Source organism: Diplodia seriata, assembly GCF_021436955.1.
Source record: "Diplodia seriata strain FDS-637 chromosome Unknown scaffold_8, whole genome shotgun sequence".
Classification (NCBI taxonomy): Eukaryota; Fungi; Ascomycota; class Dothideomycetes; order Botryosphaeriales; family Botryosphaeriaceae; genus Diplodia; species Diplodia seriata.
Window position 1 is genome coordinate 1,832,142 of NW_027117315.1, and position 22,482 is coordinate 1,854,623.

Sequence of the window (22,482 nt, forward strand, 5' to 3'; positions counted from 1 at the left end):
CGATGAAAGACCCTTTTCAGTGAGGGTTTCGTTATCATTAGCGTTTTGCATCCGCGGCTGTTTGATTTTTGTACACAGCGAAAATTGAGTAGGTGAGGGCAGCGGGCGGAGCGGAGAACAGCAATAGTTGGGGTTGGAGGGAGCGAGGCCGGGCGAGGCGCGACGGCAAATATTTTCGCGGTGGAGGCAATAGCTCGGGCGGGAGGCGTGCGTCATGTAGGCCGCAAGGCGTTAATGGAGAGAGTGAGAAAGTGTTCGGCGTCAAAGCCGGTAGGCACGTGAGCCGAGATTTGGAGGGCAGGCGGTCGGCAAAGACAGCGTGGCGCACAGACCTCGGGTGCAGGGATATTCTGGCCGCGCTCCGCCTTAGCTAAGGCAAAATTTCGATTTTGCGCGAGCACAAAAGGTTCAAGCTGAGCGCGCATTCCTCTCCTCCCCACCCCTCAACTCCATCCTTTTCAGAAATCCCCCAGCAACCATGAGTGACGAAGTCTACGACGGTGCGATCGGTATCGATCTTGGTATGCTCACCCGCCCGCTCCGAATGCCTGCTGCCCGCCGTGCTGACTTTTTTCTCAACAGGCACCACCTACTCTTGCGTTGCCAACTATGAGGGCGCCAACGTCGAGATCAGTACGTCTCCTCCACAGCCCGCTCCCGCCCGCCCGTCATGCTTACAACGATTCTCTTGCAGTTGCCAACGAGCAGGGTAGCTTCACCACTCCCTCGTTCGTCTCCTTCACTCCCGAGGAGCGTCTCATCGGTGAGGCGGCCAAGAACCAGGCTGCCATGAACCCGGCCAACACCGTCTTCGATGTCAAGTAAGGCTTCCTCAACACCGCCTACGCAGTATCCACGCCCGCTAACGCACACCAGGCGTCTCATTGGTCGGAGATTCGACGATGAGACCGTCAAGAAGGACATTGAGTCGTGGCCCTTCAAGATCACCGACCACGACGGTGCTCCCATGGTCCAGGTCGAGTACCTCAACGAGACCAAGACCTTCTCTCCCCAGGAGATCTCCGCCATGGTTCTGGTCAAGGTGAGCACCCTTTGTGCGACGGCAAAATTAGGCGGCCGCGCTGACAACCGAGCAGATGAAGGAAGTTGCCGAGACCAAGCTCGGCAAGAAGGTTGAGAAGGCCGTCATCACCGTCCCTGCCTACTTCAACGACAACCAGCGTCAGGCTACCAAGGACGCCGGCTCCATCGCTGGCCTCAACGTCCTCCGTATCATCAACGAGCCCACCGCCGCCGCTATCGCCTACGGTCTCGGCTCCGGCAAGTCCGAGAAGGAGAGGAACGTCCTCATCTACGATCTTGGTGGTGGTACTTTCGATGTCTCCCTCCTGCACATCCAGGGCGGCGTCTTCACCGTCAAGGCCACCGCTGGTGACACCCATCTTGGTGGTCAGGACTTCGACACCAACCTTCTCGACCACTTCAAGAAGGAGTTCAGCAGAAAATCGAAGAAGGGTGAGAGTGGTGCCACATCAACAACACTAAGCAGAACTGACAACATTCTAGACATCAGTGGCGACCCCCGTGCCCTTCGTCGTCTGAGGACTGCTTGCGAGCGTGCCAAGCGTACTCTCTCCAACGCCACCCAGACTACCGTTGAGATCGACTCTCTCTTCGAGGGCGAGGACTTCGCCTCCACCATCACCCGTGCTCGTTTCGAGGAGCTGAACGGCAAGGCCTTCAGCGGCACTCTCGCTCCCGTCGAGCAGGTCCTTAAGGATGCTAGCATCGAGAAGGCTAAGGTCGACGAGATCGTCCTTGTCGGTGGTTCCACCCGTATCCCCCGTATCCAGAAGCTCCTCAGCGACTTCTTCAACGGCAAGAAGCTCGAGAAGAGCATCAACCCCGATGAGGCCGTTGCCTACGGTGCCGCTGTCCAAGCCGGTATCCTCTCCGGCAAGGCCACGTCGGCCGAGACTGCCGACCTCCTCCTGCTCGATGTCGTCCCGCTCTCGCTCGGTGTCGCCATGGAGGGCAACATCTTCGCCCCCGTCGTCCCCCGTGGTCAGACCGTCCCCACCATTAAGAAGAGGACCTTCACCACGGTTGCCGACAACCAGACCACGGTTCAGTTCCCTGTGTTCCAGGGTGAGCGTGTCAACTGCGAGGACAACACCTCCCTGGGCGAGTTCACTCTCGCTCCCATCCCTCCCATGAAGGCTGGTGATGCCGTCCTCGAGTGTGTCTTCGAGGTCGATGTCAACGGTATCCTCAAGGTCACTGCTACCGAGAAGACGTCGGGCCGCAGCGCCAACATCACCATCTCCAACTCGGTCGGCAAGCTCTCTTCGGGCGAGATCGAGAAGATGATCGACGATGCGCAGAAGTTCAAGTCGTCGGACGAGGCCTTCTCCAAGCGCTTCGAGTCGAGGCAACAGCTCGAGGCCTACATCTCGCGTGTCGAGGAGATGATCTCGGACCCCGGCACTTCGATGAAGCTCAAGCGCGGCCAGAAGGAGAAGATCGAGTCGGCTCTCAGCGACGCCATGGCGCAGCTCGAGATCGAGGACGCCGGCTCCGACGACCTCAAGAAGAAGGAGCTCGCCCTCAAGCGCACCGTCACCAAGGCTTTCTCCACCCGGTAAATGGATGGCGCAGCAGGCTGTGCGCAGGGGTTTCGGGTTTTCATTTCCTAGGTCTTTCTCTTTTTATATCTAGACACGGCGGGTGCATTTGGGCTTTCAAAAAAGTGACTGGTTATGATGGCTTGACATGCACCTTCCCGTTGTTTGCTGGTGGTTACGAGTGAGTGAATGCGTGGCCTGATGTGCACGTTCGAAAGAAAAAAAAGGGTACCCCCAGGCATATTTCCCAAGCGATCAGGAAAAAGGGAGAAGAACGAAAATGAGAAGAGGATCGCAAGTACGTAGGGCGCGTATAGTGGTCGAGAATTTACGAGTGTTTACTTCAAAAAGCTTCCGTGTTGTGCAACCGTTTCCCTGTGAGAGTACCTGCACAATCTGTATTATTACACAGATACTGTATCATCATTTACATAGGTAGTTGAATACAAGATCCGGACGTAGATGGGAGCTTTAAGTGCGCACATTTACGTCCGGATCTTGTATTCAACTACCTACCTATTTGGAAAGTGTGTATTGTCCTCGGTGAACGACCGGAGAGGCCAACTTTTTTTGTCCGCTACATTCATATCTGCCTTCGGACATCATCGCACCATATTTAGATGGGTAGCTGAATCCAATGTCCCGACGTAGATGTGAGCTTTAAATGCGCACAAATGCGTCCAGACATTGGATTCAGCTCCCTATCAAACAAGATCGCATCTACGTCCCGACATTGTGTTGAAATATAATGCGCACAAGGATTATTCCATGCAATGCTTTTTGATTTTAACACATTGGATTCGGCTACCCATCTAAGTATGGTGGTGAGTCCTTCATGCTTATTTACCCGCTGAGTCCATTATAACCCACATAACAAGGAGCTAGCTTGCTTTCCTGCCATCATGTCATCATTCTACCGTTATTACCAATAAATACCTACACTTTTCGCTAGTTGATTCGAGGGGGTGCTCTCCATGGCTGTACATTCCCGTCAATCTTTCTTAAACGTTGAGAAATGATTCTTGCGTCGAGGTTACTACTACTCGCTGTATAACTATTCCGAACGACCACGGTAAACAGAAACGCGCTCAAGGAAGAAGGATATGAACGCGATGGGCGGAAACGGAACGCTTTCATATTGGATGAGAAGCAGTGGTTTTGATAGGGGTGCCTGTTTTTCGTCTGTCAGATGGCTATCTGACAAAGTATTTTCCTTTTTGGGGGGGAGGGTGAGGGGCGGGGCGGGGCGACGGAACAGCGAGCATATTGATCGAAGATAAGAACGCAATCAAAGGGCTTGTGTGTACGGAACTTGGTAAGAATTCTTCCTCCCCTCGTCACTTGGGATTGACATTTGATCTCATCATGTCGCCTGGTCGCTCGAGCGCTTGGTGAACTTGTTGCGTGGACGGTGGCCAATCGTACATATCTGCAAGTAGGTCGAGGCAATGCCACTGCTCAGCTGCTGCTATGGGAGCGGTAACGGCGGGGATGAGCAAACCTTCGGTTGTTGCCGGAAGGTGGGCAGGAATAAGAAAAGGGTCGTACGGGCCAAGTTGAGGATCGGAGAGATAGTGTTCAGTGTGTAAGGGGTCCGGGTAGGAAGCAGGTTGGTAGTAGTAGTAATCGTTACGTCCCGGCGTGGGGTAGTATGTGGGGAAGGTTTGTGGAAACGGTGCGACGCGTGATGGGCCGTCGATGTCGTTTGGGGATAGGGTCGAGCGGAGGGGGGCCATGTCGAAAACCTCGCATGGTTCTGAAACGGAGATGGTTGGAATCTTGTCGAGGTCTTGACTTGTTGTTGCTGCGCTGTAGGTAGTTTGAGCTTCACGAGACACAGATTTGTGAGGAAATGAGTGTGGAAATGGATAGAGGGGTGTCAGAAGCTCATTCCCTCCATTTCCATGTGTCTGCGCGGTAGTTTTGAGGGAGCGTGGAGGTTCAGGGGCAGCTTCTTCAAAGACAGCGCTTGAGTGATTGCTCGCACTTGAACCAACCTTCGCCTTTTTCCGTGCACGAGGGCGAACGCTCTCCGCGGAGGCTGGCTCTTCCGCGCGTCGCTTCGAACTCTGAGTCGGATCCACGTCAAGTGGAGGAGTCGGCCGGTTGCTAGGTATTGCTGATTGCAGTTGTTGCAACCCGGAGTCATGGTGCGGGGAGTCGCGTCCTTGAGTCGAGTGCCCATAGTCGACACAACGGCACGGAGAGGTGATGCTACAAAAAGCGGCGTTAGCGATTGGTAAGTGAAGGGTGCAGACATACGCCTACAACTTAGCTCTGACGGCTTCCGACCGCTTGAGATATACCTGGAAGAGTGATTTGATAATTGGATAATTGCGGAGATGCCTGGTACGGTGATTCGAGTAGACGTGTTTCACCAAGGCCTCAGGCTGCTTAAGGTCTGCGAGACAGAAGCTGCAGATGGTCTCGCACTCGCAGATGTGGAAGTCCTGGTACGGTACCCATGGATGCGGGTGTCGCTCGCAAGGCATGGTCTTCGAAGATATAATCCTTCAACTATCATCGGTGCCGGCCCTCTTAGGAGGCCATAGTCGAGTGTTTTGGCGATTCAGTTTCTGGTGTTTGGGGATTTTCTTTGCACCTTCTTTATCCAGTGGCAAAGGTGGTGTGTTGGGAGACCCTTCCTGGCACGGACGTGCCAGTGTACCAACAGACCACCTACCAGATATCTGTTCCATCCGAACTCCTAGCCGCATTCTTGACTGCTCCCTGCTAATCGAGCCTGCTTAGAGTCTGCTTCGACAGGTCGGGCGTGATTCTGTACACTCGATGACATGCGCATCATTTTCGAAGCTCGTAACCACATGCGATGGGTGTGAATGTGCACCCTGTCCGATAATTTGACGGGAAACATGCGTCATCGAATTACGAATCGGATTTGCAGAAAGATGACGCTTACCCAGCAATCCCGACTTCGGTAGAACCTAGTGTCGAAACCCATTTCAATTTACCTGTTCATTCTCTCTTCTCTCTTTCTGCTGCAATTGAGCATGGCCCGCTCACGGTGCTGTGATCCTCCTTTTTCTCCACGGCCATGGATCATTCGAAGCCATCGTATAAGAGTCGTGCTCACGGACATGTCGGAGGACAGTGTGATTTGCCTTGATGCCACTCTTTCGCAGCTTATGAGGTAGCGCAACAGTGTTACCCCAGCAACCCCGAACGAACTGCACACCCTGCAGGTCCGACTTGGTGAATTCCAGACAGGTGGGGAGCCGACAAAGGTGCGCTGGCATGAATTGCCATGTCCGCCGTAGGCCGAGGATAACGGTAAGGGTGCGGCTCGAATGGCAAGGCTGGATCCTTGGTACCTCAACGCGATATGACAGAGCTTCAGATGTGTATCGTCCGCTTGACGCGTCAATGTGGAGCGAAGAAGGGTTTAAGTAGTATCGAGGATGAAGTGAGCATGCCAAGATCGCAAAAGCTCAACAAGGGATCGTCTGCTTCCAACAAGGAGAGACAGCCAAGAGATAAGAGGCTTTCAAGAAGCAGGAGACTATTGTTGATTGATTTTGAGATGTTGGAAAAGACTAACCATCACACTCAAATAGCACAGGTGGAGAAAACGAACACTGGTAGACACCATTATTGAAATTTGTATTGCCTCGTCATTAATCAGGACCCAGTCTCGAAATTCAAGGCCGGAAAGTCGTGATCTTTCCGAAAGTGTCCGCCATGCCCCAGATACCATGGCGCAAGCACGACAGCTGCACGATCTGCGAGTGGTCCACAAAGAGGTTGACATCGACGCCAAACTCGCGAATGTACCTGCGCAAGGTCAGCTCAAGTCGGGCAACGAAGCGAAACCACTTACCAGTTATACACCTTGGGGTCCGCCGCCTCGAACATGACGTTCTCCAGCGGCACCTCCCTCAGAATCTGCTGGATCACATCCGTCCGCCACTTCGTCACGTTCTCGGTAATGCCCTCGCTCTCGATCATGCACCTCTCGACGCCCGCCTCCCTCACAAACCTCTTCGCCAAGTTCGTCACCCGGCTGGGGTCGCTCGTGCCCATGGCCTCCAACTCGCCCGCCTCGGTGTCGCCGCCCGCGCCGAACTGGATGCCCAGCTCCGGCTTCGCCTTCATGCCCTTCTGGTGCACGCGCTCGACCACCCTCATCCAGTCGTCCGGCGGCAGGCTCAGGAAGCCGGTGCTCACCTCGACCACGTCGAAGCCCAGCTCCTTCAGCTTCTCCAGGTACCGGTCGACGCCCCTGCCCACGTCCCCGCCCGAGCCGGCCAGCACGTGCTCCATCCAGCCGCCTGTCGACACGTACACGCCGTGCCGGTGCGCGATGTCGAGCAGCTCGCGCAGCTGGGGCTCGGGGAACAGCGAGAAGGACCCGCCCGCGAACTTCAGCCCGTCGACGTGGTGGCCCATGGTCTCCAGCACGTCCGACAGGTAGCGCGGGCCCATGACGCTGTAGTAGGGCCCGCGGATCTCCGTCACGCCCCGGGTGCGCGGCTTGGGTGGGACAGGGTTGTGGCGGATGTGGCCGAAGCCGTTGGCCGCGTCTTCGAGGAGGATCTTGGGGGAGTTGTCATTGGAGGATGGAGAGAGGCGAGGTGCGGCGCACGAGAAAGGTCGGGCGAGTGTGGAAGGGGAGGGCTTGGCCAGGTTGAGGGAAGTTGCTCTGGTGGGCCGGGAGATGGCGCGCAAGAAGGACATGGTGGATGCTTTTCGCGACAAAGGTTTACCTATGCAGCAGCAGCAAAGGACTGGAGAGTGTTTGTGGGCTTTCTTTCCAGCGGTACATTCAGCTGTCTAATATACGTGGTCGTGTGGACAGCTCGTTACGTCAGTCCGACGTCGGACCCTTGTCAATCACTTACTGCGTATGCCCCAGATGGGTGAGGGGATATGTTGGCACAACAAGAACTGGGGAAAGCGAGGGTGCGCTATGTTCCGATTGGGCCATGCCTCTCTTTCGGCGAGGAGGCGTACGATATCGGAGCCGCTGTACTGATCAGTGTCAAAGGAACACAAATCGATTTTGCATACTACACCACTGCCCAGCCCCGTGTTTAATTTGCCAACAACCCAAAATGCCGGCCAGCCGTTCGGCCTGCTCGTAAATGCATCTGCAAGCACCTGAATAGCAGAGCCGAAGCACGCAACCCTTGCCGATATGCAAACCTCTGGGCTATGAGTCCCTTCAGAATCGAAAAAACAAAACCATACCCCTGCCGCATCACTCATCGTCGATGCTATGCGATGATTGGGTATGCTACATGTTTGTTATATCATTATGCCCGCATCAAGTTGACGAAGACCGTGCACTTCTCCATCTCAACCGCGTCCCGCTCCTTCGGCACCGGCTGTCCGCGCACCTGCATCGGGGCCGTTCCCGCAATCACTTCTACGTCGATTCGGTTGACCCCAGGCTGCAACCTGGCTTCGAAGATCGGGTGGCCTTTCTCGCGTGCCTGTTGCTGCGGCTTCTCCGGCGACCCGCTAGAATTGGGCTGCTGCTGTTGCTGCTGCTGCGTTGGTGGTTGGTACACCTCCGAGATGCGCGTGTTGTTGACATTGACGAAGAGCCGCCAAGGGCGTTGCGTCTGAGCGACTGGGACAACCGGCTTGATCTGGATCGACGAGTGCGAGCTCGGAAGTGACATTGTGATGGACTGTTGCGAGAGGCTTTTCGACGCCGGAATGTTGAACTTGAACGGTCGGCTGAGCTTCAGAGCCGGATGGCTGTGGATAGCGATATTGGGCAGGAGCGCGTCGGCAATATCTGCCTCACAGTCAGCAAGGAAGATGGGCTGCAAAGCTCAGTAAGAACGTACCGAATCCAGGCAGCCGGTGCTTGTTGTCGAAGCCGTTTGGCGGGTGAGCAGATGGATGAGGCATGTTCATGTGCCCATTGGTGTATGGGCTTCCGCTTGCCGGACGAGAAGCACCAGGCGCCATCATGGAGCTACTAAGAGGCTGCGAAGATGCTCCCGGTTTTGCGTCGGGTACCGCGCTGGAAGGGCGTATACTGTCGAGCGCGGGAGACTGGCCCGCTTGATTCTCGCTCTTCACCCCGTTAGGGACGGGTGAAGCAGCGGATCCGCTGCGCGCAGTGCCGATTCCCTGTAGATTAGGTGTCAGGAGCTGTACAGAATAGGGATCGATACGAAGCTGAGGGGGTTGCATACAGGTCCTCCGGATGACGACGGCCCCCCGTTCATTCCAGCCTGCACATGTTTTTGCTGTCGTTCTAACGCATCATTGTCCACGATGACGCCTGGTGTGCTTGAACTACGTCCCCCAGGCGTTCCCGGGGTCGAGGCATTCGGCGCAGGACTGTTCTTGCTTCCTCCTAGACGGAGCTTGATCCCGGACGGTTTCTGTTGCTGAGACTGCTGCTGTTGTTGCGAGCCCATGGTAAGCTTGATCGTCTGTTTCGGCGCCGGGACCTTCTCCATCGCGTCCGCTAGTCGTTTCTTGAAATGTTCCTAACGAGTGTTAGATACCCAAGATAGATCGGGGCTGATATAAAGTACCTCGAACTCGCCGGCCAAGTTGTACATCTCACTACCATCCTCGTTGAACTCCCGAGCATTCAACCAAATCAGGCTGGCGCACTCTTCAAGTTGCTGCCAGTTCTTGAAGTCGCTCGTTCCGCTGAAGCCGTGTTCGCGGTTGATCCAGCCCTTGACTCTCTTCATGACCTGATTGAGGGACATGGGCGTAGGGATTGTAGCATAGTATTCTTTCAAACTGCGATTGGGAAGGTTGACGAAGGGCTGATAGATTTGGAGACCCCTGCGGGTTGGTCAGCACACGACCGGGAACATGTATGGGCGGTGCTTAGGCTTACTCTTCCGGATCCACGTAGTGAATGAATTCTTGCACGAGCGCTTCCTGAGCCTCTTGGAATGTCTTGCCTCGAAAGTCCGTTTCCTCGCCCGGGGTCTTTTCTTGCCGTGGCGTCGAATGTCTATCCGACTTGCGCGTCCTTGACGGTGTAGCTGACGGTGTAGCCTGAGCATGCTGGGCCGCAATCTGAGCAACGACAGCATTGCGCTTCGGGCGCTCACTGAGTTGACGAGTGACGCTGCTGGGAACGCCATTTGCTTCTTCTCCCGGGATGGGGGTAGCAATCGCCGAGTATCCTGGAGTCCTATAGGCCGGATTGTTCTTGGTCATGAAATTAGAGGCTGTCTTGCGCACGCGTTCGGCATCGGCGTATATGGCGGAATTCTTGTCGTTGAACTGCTTTGCATTGTTGACCATGCGCTTGACATCGCTCTCGACGGCGGCAAGCGTGGGATATCCTCTGGCTTGCAGCTTGGCCTGATGCGAAGTTAGCCGCTGCTACAGAATTGCGCAACAGGGAAATTGCAGCGTGTCCGCGACCATGCAAGCATGATCCCGGCCCTCTCGAATCCCCTCCGAAGCAGTGTGCGGACGTATCAAGTGCTTTATGAAATGCTTGGGCGGCAAGAGGGCGACGGGAAGGCGTACCTCGATGGTGCTGAAGGCGATGGGTAGCTTGATCTCTTGGTAATACTCGGGAATGCTACCCTGCAGGCAGGTCAGTCAACAGGCGCGGTGAAGGCGGAGGTGCCGTTCGCAGATAGGTACCTTGTCGGGCAGATCGAGAAAGCTGGTCGCAATAGGGCGGCCGCTGCGATTCGGTGAAGCAGGTCAGCGGTGGGCTGCATGCGCGCAGGGCGGAGCGGCAGAAGCACTCACGTCTTATCCTTCGCCGCCTTCATGGTCTCCAGGAACTTCATTCCCTTGACGAAAGTCGTCTCTGGCGTCTCCTTCTCGCCATTGTCGTCGTCCTGGAGCGCGGTGCATTGCGTTAGCGTTGTGGGCGGCAAGGGCGCTTTGCACCGAGGGTTGCAGCGGGCTTGAGGCCAGGCGGGCGAGCTCGCGGCGGCTGCGGTGGTTTGAAGAGGGGAGCGAGCGGGTAGGGTGGACAGCCTGGTGCTGGTCAAGGCCGAAGCCCGTTAAGCGTCGCGCGTTGGACCAGGAAGCTCAACCGCGACGCATCCACAGCCCGGGCTGCGACACCCAGCGCCACCTCGAAATGGCACCCCGCACGCCTGGGAGTGCGCGCACTTACCGGCAGCTTCTGTCTTTTGGATGCGCGACCCTCGGTTTCGGGTGTCGCGGGTGGTGCAGCTTTGCGCTTCGATTCGCGCTCCATCGTGCTTGCGGGTGGTTGCGCAGGGAACGGCGTGCGCAGCAGGCCTTAGGGATCGGCGGGCGTGAATGCGCTTCGGGGGGTCGCGGTGGTGCGCAGCAGCGTGTGGCCAGCAGCAGCTCAATCGCGTCTCGATCGCGGTGCCAAGCAAGGTGTTGGCCCAAACGCCAGCTAAGGAATTTCACGTGACCGGCAACCCACTCCACCTTCAACCAACCACGGATGCGACTACAGAGCTGTTTGCGACCACGAATACCGCTTGTGTCGATTTTTTCTTCCTACAGGGTATCGCTAATCAACAAGAATACCTGGAACCCGTGCAATGAAATCCCCAGCAGTAGAAATGCCTGCCTTTCTGCTCTCTAACGTCCCGCTTCAAGAATGTATGTAACAGTAGACCCCTCAGTGCTTCGCAGCCGATTCGGCTTCAAACTTCTTCCTGTCTTCCTCCGCCTTCATCTCGCGCACCTTGGCGAGCACAACCTCCCGGAAGATGGCACCCTTGGCAATTTTGCTGAGACTCCTCTTGTGGGGAGAGGCCGGTGCGTTTGAGGCGCCTCCAAGGGCCTCGCCAGCAGCCTCCCTCGCGTTCGCCGGCACGTCCGCCTCGCCGGGCACGTCCTCTTCCTCGTCTTCCTGCATTTTGAGCGCCTCGATACGGTTGGCGAGCTTGACCAGCTCGATACCGCGGCGAAGACGGGCCTTGGCGACGTAGGCGCGGATCTCGGGCAGCAAGTTGTGGTCGGATGCAGTCTCGCCCTTGAGCCAGGGGTGCGCGAGAGCTTCCTGTAGAGAATATGAGTAACGTGCATTGTACCCACAGTGATCCTTTTGCTTACCGCACTCGTCGAACGGTTCTCGGGCTCAGGCTGCAGAAGGCTGTTGATGAAGTCCTTCGCGTCCTTGCTAACCTCCTTCCAATACCGCTCATGGAACACAACGCGGCCGTTCTTGCATTCCTCAATCAAATCCGCCAAGCTCTCGCTCCGGAAGGGAGAGTAACCGCAGAGCAGGGTGTAGGTAATGACGCCCATGGACCACATGTCAACGGGCTTGCCGTGTCCGCGCTTCAACATGACCTCCGGGGCGGCATATCCAAAGGAACCGGCCATGGTGGTGAGCTGCTCGTCAGGCGAGTCGAGCATCTTCGCAATACCGAAATCGGCGAGCACGAGGGAGGAATCCTCGTCGTGGCTAAGGTAAAGAAGGTTCTCGGGCTTGAGATCTACGCAAGTGTCAATAAACGCACAACCAAGCGGGATTCAAGCGTCCTTACCCCTGTGGACGACATTGTTCTGGTGCAGGTAGTTGACGGCGTCCAAGACCTGGCGAATGGTCTCGGCAGCATCCTTCTCTGTGAACCTGCCCTTCTCGCAAATGCGGTCGAAAAGCTCGCCTCCGGTGGCAAGCTGGGTGACAATGTAGTATTTGTCCTGGCAAGCGTCAGCACCAATTGCTCTTGTAAGCGCGGTGCCCACGTACCCTCGACTCAAACCAGTCGTGGAAGCGGACGATGTGCGGGTGCTTCAGGCGCTGGAGCATCTCCAGCTCATCGTAGACCATCTGCTCATTGCCCTTGACATTCTTCTTGAGGATGATCTTGACCGCGACCTTGCCCTCAGGGCAATCCGCCTCGCGCACGATTCCGTAGGTGCCGGCACCGAGGGTCTTGCCGAAGCGGTACTTGGATCTGTCGTGGGATCGTTCAGTAGGGAGCAGTCGGCGGTGGGAGCGGTATCACGCACTTTTTGTCGTAGCTGTCGGGCTGACCGTGCAGCTTGTTAAGCATGCCTGAAACTGAACAACGCGGGGTGCGGTCAGCACTGCATGTGGCAATGGCGTCGGGGTTGACCTACGACTCATTCTGACGGCTGTAGCTCCTGTTTTTCGCGATTGTTCTCGGGTAGGGGTAGGGAGGAGGTTTTCGGTCAAGCTGAGGGCGCGCGGAGGAGTGCAGAGAGCGGAGATGCAGGAGGGGAGCGTGGAAGCAACGGCCCGACGGTCAGGCTGAGCGCCAGGTATAGTACCCGAGGGCAAGGACGGAAAAAGAAGTTGTGACGAAAGAAAGTACAGGTCTGACGGCGGCGCCTGCTTGGGTGTGAGCGGCTGGAGCTGATAATTGTGCTGTAGGCGGGGCACGGCTTCCGCTCTGCGCGAGGCTGACACCGTGCGGCTGATATGGAGGTGGCTTAGCAGCCGACTTCGTAAAGGCTATGCTAGTGTCTCAGGACGCGCGAAACGTAGAGATGGGAGTGCGAACACCAGGCCGTTTCGTTTCGTGCCCGCTATCAACGGACCCTGACCTGGGCTGCCCCGGCTGCGGGTGCCGCCTTTGCCCCGCCTTGATTGGCGGCCAGGCGAGAGTCGCGAGAGCACCAAATGCTGGAGGCGTCACGCCGCCCGCGGTCTCGCCCAGCGCTGCGCCTGCCGGCCTTCAGCTGCCCTGGCGCGGACCAGCAGTTCCCGCCGCTTCCCTACCTAAGGCGACCGGCTCTGCCGTGCAATGCGGCAGCAAGGCAACGGCGGCCAAAACCAGCTTGCTCGGCGGCAGACGTCATAGCCGTCGCAGGTGCAGGCACCTCTTATAAACACCATCCGCCAGCATAAACCTCGCCTCTAGAGTCGCTAATCGCTACCCGTCAGCCGTGTTCCTATTACTAGCCGCAGACCGATCTACCACCGAATCACGCTCCTGGGCCACTAGCACCGCCAGAATCAGCCAAGATGCCCACCGCAGCCACGTTCTTCTCCGTCTTTGCCGGCGTTCTCGCCGCCCTAACCGTCTACGTCTACTTCTTCGGTATCCCACCAGCGCTCAAGCGCGAGCTCGAGGAGAAGGCCTTGAGCACCATGGGCGAGAATAAGGCCTCCTACCTCCTCAAGGGTATGCCGCCTGGTGCTGCATGTAATTTGAACCCGGCCTTGCTGACCCGCCGCAGACCAAATCAACAAGGTGCCTGCTTCCGACCAGAAAGAAATCAAGGACTTCAAGAACGGCGTCGCAAACCTTGCGGGCGGCACCGTCAACAACCCTCTTGGCAAGTTTGCTGGCGACGCTGCAGATGACGCAACCCGCCCTTTTACGGGCCGCTGAAGAGCACACGCTATGATCCGACCATTGCGAAAACCTGGGCTCCAGAAAAAAAATAAAGGCTCCGTACGGCCCCGGGCACTGGGTGATTTTTACGGGAGTGTATCATGGGGTTTCCTATTTGGGATGCCGTCGCAGGATGGCTCACGAGAACATGAAGTCATGAGAGGCATGGGACGGGCAGCACATACGTAAATTGCATGCAATTGAAAGCATTAATGTCTGAGCTTGGCACGAACAGGGCAGTGAAAAGCGAATTGGAAAATGTGAGAATAGTTGTGGACCTGGCCGGAGGCGCAGCTTGCAGGCAGCACAAGCACCGCCGCACAGTCCGCGCACCCACATGTTTGCGCCACAGGAGCGGTGCCGTCGCAGCCGGCGGTGAGGGCGTTAGACTGTGTGGCAGCAGGTCGGGCGGTTGTGGTGCCAGACGCCAGGCAGTGGTTTGCACGAAAAATGCTGGCGGCGTGGGGCGCGCGAGTCAGGCGGCGTGCAGGCTTATCGGGGCCGCGGACAAGAACCTAGGCGGTACAGAACGATAGGAATGCTTGTCTTCACGACCAAAGCGGACATGTGAAAACAACGAACGACGAGTACACAACTTCCCCAGACTCGCGGCGGGTGGCACGTCACGGACGGCCGCAGGCGTCGCGGGCGCAGACCCCTGGTGCTGGGCGGTGCTCGGCACCGCAGCACCCTGATCCTCGCTCGCTCCTCCGGCAGCACCAGCCCAGAGCACATGCGGCGGCTGGCGAATTTCCGACCCCCGAGCTTCCGCCCTGACCAACTGTCCGCGCAACACTCCGATCCGCGTAGGGTGCATGGCGTCGCGACTTCCCACGCCTTCCGGACCTTCTCTTCTTTTTCTCTTTGCCTTCCCTGAGCCCGTGCACCCGAGACCAACCTGCAAGCATGGGGAAGAGTAAGTCCGGAGACCTCGAGTCCCAGATCCACGACCAGATCCAGAGCCGATGTACCGTTCCAATCCGCGCTCCATTCCGTGCCAACCGCTGACGGGTGCGCCTGTGACCAGACACCGCCGCCCACGAATGTGTGTCGGAGGAGGCTCTGGCCCATCTGAAGACCTACAAGTACCAGAGCGTCGACAAGAGCTTCGTCTCCCGCTACATCCTCAAACATTACGTACGCCTCCCATGCGCCGCATCCCCCGCCCGCCGCCGCTCGCCGTGTTGACACAGCCGTGATACAGTGGAATGCATTCGTCGAGATCCTGCCGCTATGGCTGGCCCCGAACATGGTCACCCTGCTGGGGTTCTTCTTCATCCTCGGAAACGTAGCGCTGCTCGAGCTTTTCGTCCCTGATCTTGTCGGACCGGTATAGCCCCTTGGACCCCGGGCGCACGCCTCATTTGCCCGCGCAAATATGCTGATGCAATTGCGTGATGTGTAGGCGCCTCCTTGGCTGTACTACAGCTTTGCCTTTGGCCTTTGGATGTGAGAGACCTTCATGCGCTTGGCAGACCCACTTTCTCACATGTTTCCCCCAGGTACTCCACCATGGACAACGTGGACGGCAAGCAGGCTCGGCGCACAGGAACCTCAAGCGGACTGGGAGAATTGTTCGAGTACGTCCCTACGCACGCCAAAGCGCGGAAACGTGTCACCTAACATTTTGTCGCAGCCACGGCATCGATTCGCTCAACTGCACCCTTGGCAGTCTCCTCGAGACCGCAGCCATGGGCTACGGAGCCACCAAGACCGGCGCTTTCACCGCCCTGATCCCATGTCTCCCGATGTTTTTCTCGACGTGGGAAACATACCATACTCATACTCTGTACCTTGGATATTTCAATGGGCCGACAGGTAAGACCACATGCGCTCCAGAGGCTCTTACGCCCAATGCTGTCCATGTTACGGAACTGACGAGTTTGCAGAGGGCCTCATTATTGCCTGCGCCATGATGATCATGTCCGCACATTATGGACCTGAGATCTGGTCCACTTCCCTCGTCCGCCATTTTCCCTCGCTGGAAGGATACATTTCCCCGATGACGACATTCCGTGACTTCTGGGTCCCCATCCTCCTAGGATCGTTCCTCATCGCGCATTTGCCTGCTTGTGTGGTCAATGTTGCGCGCGCACGCCGTGCCGAGGGAAAACCAGTGCTTCCAGTCTTCCAGGAGTGGACCCCTATGATCGTCTTCACCGCAGCGACCTGCGCATGGCTGGGAAGCCCATACTCGAGCATCCTGGAAGATTGGGAGACCAAGGGCAAGAATGGCGGCCATCTAGTCTTGTGGTGCCTGACTATGAGCCTCGTCTTTGGCCGTATGACCACCAAAATCATTCTTGCGCATCTCACCCGCCAGCCCTTCCCTTACTGGACCGTCATGCTTGTTCCGCTCATTGGCGGTGCGATTCTCGTCAATCTCCCGCGCTTGGGCCTGGCATGGGCACCTGTCACTGCGCAAGTGGAGCTTTGGTATCTGAGAAGCTACTTTATCTTCGCCGCCGTCGTCTACACCAATTGGGCCGTCCTTGTCGTGTCAAGCATTTGCAATTTCCTCGGTATCAACTGCCTGACTATCCCGCCGAAGAAGGAGAATATCGGTGGCAAGACTGCCCCCATCAGCGCGGAGCCGGAGAGGCGCGTCACCCGCTCCATGGCCAACGGCGGCACCGGGAGAAAGAGCGATTAAGACGACAAGCTCATCCGATCGCGCGAAACCCCGTACAAACGTTGTCATCACGATATACGTGACTTGCCTTCGCGCCTTCCCCGGCTCTCGACCTTCGGCGGGAGACAATCGCCCGTGCATCCATTACTCAACCATCGGTCCGAGCTCCTCAACAACCTACCCACGACATACTCACCTTGTTACCTATAGACCAGCTTTACTTACCTTCTTGGAGTTGAAACCCTAAAAGACTTGGATAGAGCCATTTTAATTGACGAAGAGACGGCGGAAACGGCCCTACCCGCTACACACCACCAACCATAAACCATCTTCGGATAACTGTTTTGATAAGCGTTCAGCATCATTTGTTTGGCCACTCTCTCCTTTTCCACAGCATGACGCCTAGGTGGCGGAGGATACAAAACCATTTCCGAGGTGAAGGGGGAAAAGGAACGAAGCGCCTACGTTCAACACAGCAGCGCTCTTGAGTTGTGCTGTGTTTCATTCTGTCTATTGTTTAGTGCTGAACGCTTGGTCTGCGCCGGCCGTATTTCGGCACGGTGCACGAAGCAAGTGCTCAAGAAAACAAAGGGGGAGAGAAAACAATAAGGGTTTGACTAGACAACCTGTGAATACCTGAATAAAAGACTTATGGAAACCAAGAATTTGAAGAATCGCAGATACTTTCTTCGACTTGGAGTAGATCCACGGCTGTGATCAATACGCATATGCTGCGGTGAGCGCTAATAAGCACTCAGCACCGTGCGGAACCACATAGTTTCCACCACTGGCTCTTCTGTTCGCCAGGAGGGTACCACGGTAACTTAATTGTTCCGAGGGTAAAGTGAGTGCAGTTAAGTTTGTCCACTCTACTTATACGGACAAATGAAGCCCTTGTCTAGATGCTTTTGCGTTATTTGGAACCCCTATCTACATTCATATATATGTGTCAGACTCCCCGCGCAAGGAAAGCCTAGGGTTCTGGTACGAGGCTCTTGCAACCATCAGCCAGTGGATGTTCCCTTTCCCCGTCTCAATTTATCCCATTGTTTGGGTTTGCCTACTTTCATCTTCTTGCACAGCAGATGGATGGGCCAATGAACGATTTGATTGGGGGATGCGGTATTGCCTTCATCACCACAGCGAAAGTAGTACGAAAATTTCTCATTATTCACACATCTCCACAGTCCTGAGAAAGACTCACTTCCCTCGCCCCCCACTACCCATCACTCAAACATGCGCACCCAGCGACCCCTTCTCCACAGCGCTACCCACAACCTTGTCGCCATTGATGACGCTCGTCGTAGCCACAATCAGCCTCCTTCCCCGTCCCTCCTCGGCCAAAGACTTGGCCACGAAGCGGAGGGCTGACGCCTCCGCCCTCGTGACGCCGCCCAGGAAGAAGACGACGACGGTCTTGCCTTCGCCGGGGGCGCTGATGCCATTGCTGCCGTGGTGATGGCCGTTGAGCAGCTGGCGCGCGCGCACGGCCTTTTCCTCGCCGGCCTGCACCTCGTCGACGGTGGCGCCGCGGATGTAGCGGAGCGTGTCCTCGAACGGGCGCCAGCCCTGGGCGTTGGCGAGGGCGGAACCGGACATCTGCTGCTGCTGCTGCTGCTGTTGCTGTTGGGCGGCTTGCGCGGCGTTGGCGCCGGGGGCGGGCCGGGCGGACGCCAGGGCGTTGATGTAGTCCTTTTGCAGTACGCACTGGACGAGGCGCACCGACAACGGCGCATAGCCGGAAAAGACGTACGCGACGTCGTCGGGCTCGGCCTCGTTGACCTCGTCGACGATCAGCGACAGCGACCGCCGCACCGAGTTGTAGTTGGTCACCGCGTTCGCCCGGCTGGCGGCGCTGCCCCCGCCCACGCCCACACCTACGCCCACGCCGCCCAGGTTCGCGCCAACGCCCAGACCGCCGCTGCGGGGCACGAGGAGGCCGGCTTTCTCCAGAGAGGTGAGCGTCAGGAGGTGCTGGTGCCCGTAGCCGTGGAGGACGGCGCGCTTGAAGTTCTCCAGATCGCGCGGTCTGATGCCGCCGTGCAGGCAACTCTCGAGACAGAGCAGGCGCAAGATGGTCTCAATCTTGACACCGCGTGACATTAGCTCCTCGATGTTGTCATGTTGACTGCTGGGGTCTGCGCCGGCGGCCAAGTTTTGCTGGACTTCGAGTATGCGTGAGAAGATGTCCGAGCGGGTCTGCTTGATGATCTCCTCGGCGAGATTGGTATGAAGTTTGAGGGAGGCTTGTTCCTGTTGAAAGCCTGGGAGCTTCGAGACAAAGTCACGGAGCTCCGCAGTCGACTTCTGCTGGATGTTGCGGTTCTCGTATGACGACTGGAGACGTCGCGCCACCTTGTTGAGCAGCGGGCCAACGGTTGCGAAATTAGTATCTCGGAGAGTGCTGTAAAGGGTATCTGAGGGTTCAAGCGGGATTTTGCGTCTTAAAGGAGCAGCAGAAGACGAGGCGCCGCCTTGTGACGTGCCTGCGCCTGCAGCCCCAACGACGGAGGAGTCAACCTCGATTTGATTGGACTGAATATGGAACTCTTCATCCAGAAGACCTTCATAGGTCAACTGGGTCATGAGGGCCGTGGGAAAGTCAACTTCTCGATCGATGATGATCAAGCTCTCCAGGACATTGCTAGGGGTCAGTCCCAACGGTGACTCTGTTGTTGACCCCGAGCCAGCCACGACTTCGGTGCGCATACGGACGAGGAGATCCGCTAGTCGGCGCGCATTGTCGCCCTTGCCCACTATACGGGGGAAGAGGCCATGCTGCTGTTGCAGCTGCATGAGAGCTCTCGCTGCCAGATATGTGGGAGTGGGATCCTTGCGCTATAGTGACCGTCAGATGGGATATTCAAGGACTGTGATGCGTATTCTTACCACGTAGAGATCTGATATTGAGTCCTCCAGCTCCAAGGAAAGTAGATCATCGGACAAAGGCACGAAATTCAACGGCCATTCTGCCACACTGACCTCGCCTAGCACACCGGCTTCCTCCAGAACCTGGTCGGATACAAGGGTTCTTCGGGGCACCCAGAACACGGAGAATTCATGTTCGACTATGCCATTGTGTCGGAGCTTTTTGATTTGCTCTGTAACAGATATGTCAGCATTACAATTCGTACCCTCCGCCCGTTGATGCATCAGACAGGAGAGCCTGTGGTTATGCTTGTGATACAGCACCGCTTTTGGGAAGCGACTGACCAGGCAGACACGGATGTATGTCTACTTGGCTAATTGGTTCCCGCTCCGAGGGTTCGGAAGAAGTGTGCATAATCATGATCCATATAGGGAAACGACTGATTACGACGAGTAGGCTGCCTCGTCGTAACCTCTTTTGTTCCCGTGGTAAATGAGAAGGATGACGGGGCAGAAGTTACGAGAAGCATTCTTACTGCTTGCAGATCCACACACACATACCGGCTATGGCGAGAACGGTCTTGGCCCTGTCCCCTCGGGCGATGAAGACAACATTGCGCTGGGTAGAGTCGACGTTGCCGGTCTCCAAGAAGAAAGGCTTGTCCACGCCGTACTCCTGGAGCGTTGAGAATTTAAGAAGTAAATTGAGCGGACCAGACAAGGCCTTCTCGAAGACGATGTTTTTCTTGCCGCGGATCTGGAACAGCCGGAGTCATCAGCACGTGTGTTGCATCGGAGATGCGCGTGGTAGGGAGTCTTACTTACGCCTTCAAGCAGCAGCAGCAAGCTCCTGCGGGCGGCATCGGAGATGTCAGCGGCCTGGATGGCAGCCTGCGGGGCCATGATGGCCAAACCACATGGACGAGCGAGGTTGTTTGGTGTGGTTGGTGGTGCGCCTGGAGCTTGGACGCGTGCGCCTGCCTCTACCGCCCGGGTCCGTGCATGCGCCAAGAGAGAGGTCGGCTCATCGCGACTGCCGTCATGGATGAGTCTTTTTGATAGTGAGTCAAAATCCCCCGCTCGACTGCCCCTCCACCGACCGCAGCCCGTGCATGTCGAATTTCTGCCGCGCCCTCGCGACCGCCGCTGCGCCGTCACTCCGCTCCAATCCTGCTCGAGTCCGCCCGCTGCTGCGCACCACTTTTCCCCGCCAATTTTCCTGCTCCCCGCAGCCCCGCCGCTGCGACACCACAATGGCCAAAGATAAGGAAGAGAAGAAGGGCGGCGGCTTCCAGCTGAAGGTCCCCAAGGGCACCAAGGACTGGGAGGGCAAGGACATGGTCATCCGCGACAAGATCTTCAGCTCCATCACCAACGTCTTCAAGCGCCACGGCGCCGTCACAATTGACACCCCTGTCTTCGAGCTGAAGGAGATTCTGTCCGGCAAATATGGCGAGGACAGCAAGTTGATCTACGACCTGGCCGACCAGGGCGGCGAGCTGTGCTCCCTGCGCTACGACCTGACCGTGCCCTTCGCCCGCTGGCTGGCCATGAACTCGAGCGTGCAGAGCATCAAGCGCTACCACATCGCCAAGGTCTACCGTCGCGACCAGCCCGCCATGACCAAGGGCCGCATGCGTGAATTCTACCAGTGCGACTTCGACATTGCCGGCACCTACGACCCTATGCTCCCCGACGCTGAGATCCTCCGCATCACCACCGAGATTTTCGAGGACCTGGGCTGGAATGGCCGCTACACTATTAAGATCAACCACCGCAAGATCCTCGATGGCATCTTTGCCGTCTGCGGTGTGCCCACCGACAAAATCCGTACCATTTCTAGCGCGGTCGACAAGCTGGACAAGGTAGGTCAAGATTAAGTTGAAGCAATCCCAAAACATTCTAACGGGTCCTGCAACAGCAACCCTGGGACGAAGTTCGCAGGGAAATGACCGAGGACAAGGGCCTCGATCCCGTCGTCGCGGACAAGATTGGTGAATACGTAAACCAGAAGGGCGGCGAAGACCTGCTGGCGAAGCTGCAGGCCAACGAGACGCTGACAGCCAACGAGTCGGCCAAGAAGGGCTTGGATGACATGGCCCTCCTCTTCAACTACCTCAACATCTTCAACGTCATGCCTAAGATCTCCTTCGACATGTCGCTGGCCCGCGGCCTCGACTACTACACCGGCGTCATCTACGAAGTCATCACCGAGGGCTCCGCGCCCGCCTCTGCGCCCGGCGCGGCCCCGGAGGCGCAGAACACACAGAAGTCGAGCAAGAAGAAGAAGGCCAGCAGCTCCGCCGACGACGACCGTTCTGACGACCCGTCCGTCGGTGTCGGCTCCGTCGCCGCGGGCGGCCGCTACGATGAGCTCGTCGGCATGTTCAGCGGGAAGACGCAGATCCCCTGCGTTGGCATATCCTTCGGCGTCGAGCGCATCTTCAGCATCACCAAGGCGCGCATGGAGGCCGAGAAGACGGCCGCCGCCGTCCGCCTTACCGAGATCGACGTCTTCGTCATGGCCTTCGGTGGCAAGGGCTTCACTGGCCTGCTGCCCGAGCGCATGGATGTCTCGCGCACCTTGTGGGAGGCCGGCATCAAGGCCGAGTTCAGCTGGAAGGTCAAGCCTAAGCTGCCCCAGCAATTCAAGCAGGCTGAAGCCGGTGGCGTGCCCTTCGCCATTATCCTCGGCGAGGACGAGCTCAAGGACGGCAAAGTCAAGATCAAGCAGATGGGCTTGCCCGACGGCCACCCTGAGAAGGACGGCGTGCTCATCGAGAAGAGCAACATGGTCGACGAGGTCAAAAAGAGGCTGGCCGACTTCAACGCCGCGAGTGAGGTCACGGAGAAGATGGGCGCGGCCAGCGTTCACTAACGGGTGAGCGAGAGACGTACTTGTGTGTTTGTCAAGCATGGCAAGGAGCTGTTGCAAAAACGGACTATAGCCTTAAGCTATACATGTAGCGTGGCAACGTGGAGTAAGGCATCGAGCATGGCGTAAAAGACAACGGGCGCATTTTGCTGGGAATATGGCAATGAAGGGGGAAAAGGGAAAAGAACGTGACGGATTTTACGAATGAAGAAGTGGAAAATATAGCTGCGGGCTAGAAAAGCAAAGTAGAACAGA

The 22,482-nt window shown here is 57.0% G+C and overlaps 9 protein-coding genes across 9 annotated transcripts; 5 read left to right on the forward strand and 4 right to left on the reverse strand.

Annotated features, from left to right (window-relative positions):
* Positions 1-478: 478 nt before the first annotated feature.
* On the forward strand, positions 479-2,606 carry SSB1 (Heat shock protein ssb1; the record flags this gene model as incomplete). The annotated part of the gene is made up of 6 exons (XM_066779575.1): positions 479-521; positions 583-633; positions 695-821; positions 877-1,042; positions 1,098-1,476; positions 1,528-2,606. 6 exons carry the CDS (start codon positions 479-481, stop codon positions 2,604-2,606), a joined length of 1,845 nt encoding a protein of 614 aa, XP_066630379.1.
* A 3,638-nt stretch (positions 2,607-6,244) lies between these two features.
* Positions 6,245-7,280, reverse strand: SLS55_008162 (uncharacterized protein; the record flags this gene model as incomplete). The annotated part of the gene is made up of 2 exons (XM_066779576.1): positions 6,245-6,377; positions 6,424-7,280. The coding sequence occupies 2 exons, from the start codon at positions 7,278-7,280 to the stop codon at positions 6,245-6,247; spliced, it is 990 nt and encodes a 329-aa protein (XP_066630380.1).
* A 578-nt stretch (positions 7,281-7,858) lies between these two features.
* On the reverse strand, positions 7,859-10,758 carry SLS55_008163 (uncharacterized protein; the record flags this gene model as incomplete). The annotated part of the gene is made up of 9 exons (XM_066779577.1): positions 7,859-8,349; positions 8,402-8,690; positions 8,756-9,055; positions 9,104-9,365; positions 9,421-9,896; positions 10,068-10,127; positions 10,188-10,230; positions 10,299-10,390; positions 10,675-10,758. The coding sequence occupies 9 exons, from the start codon at positions 10,756-10,758 to the stop codon at positions 7,859-7,861; spliced, it is 2,097 nt and encodes a 698-aa protein (XP_066630381.1).
* A 399-nt stretch (positions 10,759-11,157) lies between these two features.
* On the reverse strand, positions 11,158-12,544 carry CMK2 (Calmodulin-dependent protein kinase cmk2; the record flags this gene model as incomplete). Its single annotated transcript, XM_066779578.1, has 5 exons — positions 11,158-11,541; positions 11,595-11,980; positions 12,032-12,188; positions 12,238-12,445; positions 12,501-12,544. The coding sequence occupies 5 exons, from the start codon at positions 12,542-12,544 to the stop codon at positions 11,158-11,160; spliced, it is 1,179 nt and encodes a 392-aa protein (XP_066630382.1).
* A 935-nt stretch (positions 12,545-13,479) lies between these two features.
* Positions 13,480-13,849, forward strand: SLS55_008165 (uncharacterized protein; the record flags this gene model as incomplete). Its single annotated transcript, XM_066779579.1, has 2 exons — positions 13,480-13,660; positions 13,695-13,849. 2 exons carry the CDS (start codon positions 13,480-13,482, stop codon positions 13,847-13,849), a joined length of 336 nt encoding a protein of 111 aa, XP_066630383.1.
* A 909-nt stretch (positions 13,850-14,758) lies between these two features.
* Positions 14,759-15,188, forward strand: SLS55_008166 (uncharacterized protein; the record flags this gene model as incomplete). Its single annotated transcript, XM_066779580.1, has 3 exons — positions 14,759-14,819; positions 14,880-14,989; positions 15,057-15,188. The coding sequence occupies 3 exons, from the start codon at positions 14,759-14,761 to the stop codon at positions 15,186-15,188; spliced, it is 303 nt and encodes a 100-aa protein (XP_066630384.1).
* A 176-nt stretch (positions 15,189-15,364) lies between these two features.
* SLS55_008167 (uncharacterized protein) lies at positions 15,365-16,505 on the forward strand (the record flags this gene model as incomplete). The annotated part of the gene is made up of 3 exons (XM_066779581.1): positions 15,365-15,432; positions 15,489-15,670; positions 15,742-16,505. The coding sequence occupies 3 exons, from the start codon at positions 15,365-15,367 to the stop codon at positions 16,503-16,505; spliced, it is 1,014 nt and encodes a 337-aa protein (XP_066630385.1).
* A 1,209-nt stretch (positions 16,506-17,714) lies between these two features.
* On the reverse strand, positions 17,715-20,255 carry VPS33 (Vacuolar protein-sorting-associated protein 33; the record flags this gene model as incomplete). Its single annotated transcript, XM_066779582.1, has 4 exons — positions 17,715-19,322; positions 19,374-19,585; positions 19,914-20,109; positions 20,178-20,255. 4 exons carry the CDS (start codon positions 20,253-20,255, stop codon positions 17,715-17,717), a joined length of 2,094 nt encoding a protein of 697 aa, XP_066630386.1.
* A 350-nt stretch (positions 20,256-20,605) lies between these two features.
* On the forward strand, positions 20,606-22,230 carry HTS1 (Cytoplasmic and mitochondrial histidine tRNA synthetase; the record flags this gene model as incomplete). Its single annotated transcript, XM_066779583.1, has 2 exons — positions 20,606-21,217; positions 21,274-22,230. The coding sequence occupies 2 exons, from the start codon at positions 20,606-20,608 to the stop codon at positions 22,228-22,230; spliced, it is 1,569 nt and encodes a 522-aa protein (XP_066630387.1).
* Between the last annotated feature and the right edge of the window lie 252 nt (positions 22,231-22,482).